The sequence below is a fragment of the Pleuronectes platessa genome, chromosome 22 (assembly GCF_947347685.1).
Source record: "Pleuronectes platessa chromosome 22, fPlePla1.1, whole genome shotgun sequence".
Lineage (NCBI taxonomy): Eukaryota > Metazoa > Chordata > Actinopteri > Pleuronectiformes > Pleuronectidae > Pleuronectes > Pleuronectes platessa.
In genome coordinates, this window is record NC_070647.1 from 12,359,726 (window position 1) to 12,363,659 (window position 3,934).

A 3,934-nucleotide genomic window follows, 5' to 3' on the forward strand; every position below is an offset into this window, starting at 1 on the left:
GAGGGGGGGAGTTGGTTCTTTTTTTTTCAGCCTTGGAGGTGAGGAGTATTAATTCTTATATGCCTGGGTTTTGAAAAACAATGGAGACGCACATTTCGTGCCTCTTCCCGGAAATTTTGGCCATGATTTTCAGCTATATGGACGTGAGGGACAAAGGCAGGGTGGCCCAAGTGTGCATCGCTTGGAGGGATGCATCCTACCACAAGTCGGTGTGGAGGGGGGTGGAGGCCAAGCTGCACCTCCGCCGAGCCAATCCCTCCCTGTTCCCCAGCCTCCAGGCAAGGGGCATACGGAGGGTCCAGATCCTCTCGCTGCGCCGCAGCCTGAGCTATGTGATCCAGGGGATGCCCAACATCGAGTCCCTCAACCTGTCCGGCTGCTACAACCTCACAGATAATGGGCTGGGTCATGCATTCGTGCAAGAGATCCCATCACTGAGGGTTTTGAACCTGAGTCTGTGCAAGCAGATCACAGACTCCAGTCTCGGCAGGATAGCTCAGTATCTGAAGAACCTGGAGGTGCTGGAGCTTGGTGGCTGCAGCAACATCACCAACACTGGGCTTCTCTTGATAGCCTGGGGCCTGCATAGACTCAAGAGCCTCAATCTGAGGTCCTGCAGGCATGTCTCGGATGTGGGGATTGGACATTTGGCGGGCATGACCCGCAGCGCTGCAGAGGGCTGCTTGAACCTGGAGTACCTGACCCTCCAGGACTGTCAGAAACTGACGGACCTGTCACTCAAGCACATTTCCAAGGGGCTGACGAAGCTCCGGGTACTGAACCTGAGCTTCTGTGGGGGGATCTCGGACGCAGGGATGATCCACCTCTCCCACATGGCCTCTCTGTGGAGCCTCAACCTACGCTCCTGTGACAACATCAGTGACACGGGGACCATGCACCTGGCCATGGGCACCCTGAGGCTCTCTGGACTGGACGTGTCCTTCTGCGACAAGATCGGGGACCAGACCCTGGCGTACATCGCCCAGGGGCTGTACCAGCTCAAGTCGCTGTCCCTGTGCTCATGTCACATTTCTGATGACGGGATAAACCGGATGGTGAGGCAGATGCACGAGCTGAGGACCCTGAACATTGGACAGTGTGTGCGCATCACGGACAAAGGGCTGGAGCTCATAGCGGACCACCTGACCCAGCTGGCGGGCATCGACCTGTATGGATGTACCAAGATCACCAAGAGGGGACTGGAGAGGATCACACAGCTCCCCTGCCTTAAAGTGTTGAACCTGGGACTCTGGCAGATGACAGAGAGTGAGAAAGTGAGGTGATTGAAAATGTTCTTTTGTAAGTGTGTGTGTGTGTGTGTGTGTGTGTGTGTTTTCTTTTTAGTTTTTGGATGAGGGACATGCGGAGAATGAAGAGGGGAGTGGTGGATGGGAGGGGAAACATCTTTTCTTCTTTAAACAGAGAGAAAACCCTCCTGAGTAAGGTGCGCTTCTCCCATGTGACCGGGATTTTCTGTCCAAATGTTTTGCGTTTCTTATCCGTTGGCCTTGCAGGATCTAAATTAGTGTTTCATATGACGAGAGGACGAATTAAAACCTGCTTATTAAGTTGTAACCTCATGCAAATCAATGCTAGCAATTGTTTTGATCTCGCACTGAGTTTTAACATCTCTGGAAGTCTGATTTTGGACTGGAGTAACTTCAATGCAAATCCTCTCCCCTCACACATTTTCTAAAGGTGTCTAACTATTAGAATAATCAGCTGCATTTACTGACACTTGCTTCTGTGGGAAATCCTGAAGCTTAAACTCGCATCCATCCAATCTGGCGCCAGGATTCCCTTTTTATTTTAAAAGCAAAGTGAGGTTTTAAAACTTGAGTAGGAGACTTTTATTTTTTTTCTTACAGTGAGTCTGGATTTGAAACATTTACGACTTGATCTCCGCTACAGCCATCACGCCTAAAGAAACATTTGGCTACCTCGTATGTGGTTGTTTTCAAAGGGTGTATACTGTTAAAAAGGAAAAGAAGGAAGGCGAGAATGAGAGACTGGGAGAAAATGTGCCTAAAGGGACTGTGTCTGCCCCCTCCCCCATCCCCCTTCTCCTCCCTCCCTCCCTCCTCCGCCAGCAGAGCTGGAGAAAGGAGACCAGGACTCGATCTAACTACCTTTGTTAATTTACCCCCCACAAATAAACAGCAACAATTTCCCGGAGAAAGAGAAAGTGAAAGCGATTGGTTAAATGTAGACCGTTTACTTTATGCAAAAAACATAATCTGCTTGTGTACAGGAGTTTTTTTTTTTTTTATCAACATCTTTTAGGGATGAAGTCCAACTTTAACAAACATTTATGTTCCAACTGATCCATATTAAGGAGACAAGATTATCAGCTCCCCCCTTAAAGAAATACCTGTAGTCATCCTATGATAACACTAGATAGAGGAATATTTTAAGATACAAAATGAGGTATTGGTATGAGCAGGCCATTATTAAACGCAATATATGTAAGTGTAACCTATTATAGGGGTATCTGGTATTTTATTATAAGGGATGCTGGGGGAAATAAATGTCAGTGGATGTTGTTCAGAGCGTCGTACTTCAAATTGAAGTGATTTCTATGTCTTATCAAAACCCTTTATTGATCGAAATGAATCAGGGTTTGCTCTGTTTTTTTTTTTCTTCTTTATTTTCCCACGTTGATGCCAACACAGGTTGCATTCATATTCATGTTGCTCCAGAGGGAAGAAGAGGGGGATGGACATGTCTTTTTTTCCTCCTCTTTTTCTCTATCTCTCCCCTGAATAAAAGACAATTTACCCTGAATATATTTTGAAACATGATTATAGAAGAAGGAGCGATCGATTATTTTTCTTTTCTCTCTCTCTCTTTCCCCCGTCTCGGATTACAAGCGGAATGCATCTCTCTCTCTCCCTCCCTCTCTCTCTCTCTCTCGCACACACACACACACACACTTATACAAATGCGCACGAGCACACGGGGGCCTGTGTGTGCGTGCTTTAATGTAATGCAAATGACCTGCTAGAAAAATTAATATACGGATGTGCGTCCTGCTGAACAAGCTGTGTGTGTGTTTGAAAAATGAAATGATGTACTGTATATTATGTGTTTGTAAAGAAGAAGAAGAAATGAAAAAATGCAGAAATCCCAAAATTAAATTGTTTTATATTCTTACGGTTAAAACAATTAAAGATATTTATATAATGAACGAAAAAGAGCGGTGTGGACTACTTTTTGTGGAGGGGTAGCTCTGTCATTATTGTCACCATCGTGTCTGTTTTAAACAAAACTGTGTTTCCATGAGGTAATTTGATATCATCAGTACCAGGGTTATTATCCATATTGAAGCTACAATAAGAGATTTCATATCAATGCTTTGCTCTAAAATAGCCGCCCACACTTTTCTGAGTATTGTCCCAGATCAGTCCGGTCCTGCTTCTCAAAAGGGCTGGAAAAAAAGGAAAAGGGCCTGTTGTGTTGTTTCATTATATACAAGGAAATTTAAAATGGATGCTTGCTGTCTTCATTTGGCTGCAGTGCCTGTGTAATTAATGATCACCAAAGCGTTTATTATCAGGAATCAAGTTAGTTTAATTATAGGAAGCAGATTTTAATTTTATTCTATATTATTTGTATCCTCGCATGCATCATGAAGGTGCTCAGGGCGGCCGGGTTGCATGGTCTCAGAGCTCAGGAGGGGGAACACGGGGGGATTTCATGGTTTGATTAGAAGGTTGAGGCTTTTAGTTTCGGTTAATTTTTGCTGTGCTTTATGTCACATGTGGCAGAGCTGCGTCTGTGCGGCTGCATGTGCCGAGTAATGAGAGCTAAAGTTGGTTAGAGCAGATTTCCCTCTCTCTGCTTTCCATCAGGACGTGTTCTGTGTGTGAAGTGACACCACACACACACACACACACACACACACTCACTCACACACACATGCAGAGGGTTGCCA

The 3,934-nt window shown here is 45.5% G+C and overlaps 1 protein-coding gene across 1 annotated transcript in view; it reads left to right on the top strand.

Moving 5' to 3' along the window:
- Positions 1–3,194, top strand: part of fbxl14b (F-box and leucine-rich repeat protein 14b) — a 3,834-nt gene extending 640 nt beyond the window's left edge. The window contains exon 1 of the mRNA XM_053414745.1: positions 1–3,194. This exon is cut by the window's left edge and continues 640 nt beyond it. Within this exon, the coding sequence (XP_053270720.1) occupies positions 81–1,283 (1,203 nt within the window). The 5' untranslated portion in view covers positions 1–80 and the 3' untranslated portion in view covers positions 1,284–3,194.
- The last annotated feature ends 740 nt before the right edge of the window (positions 3,195–3,934 follow it).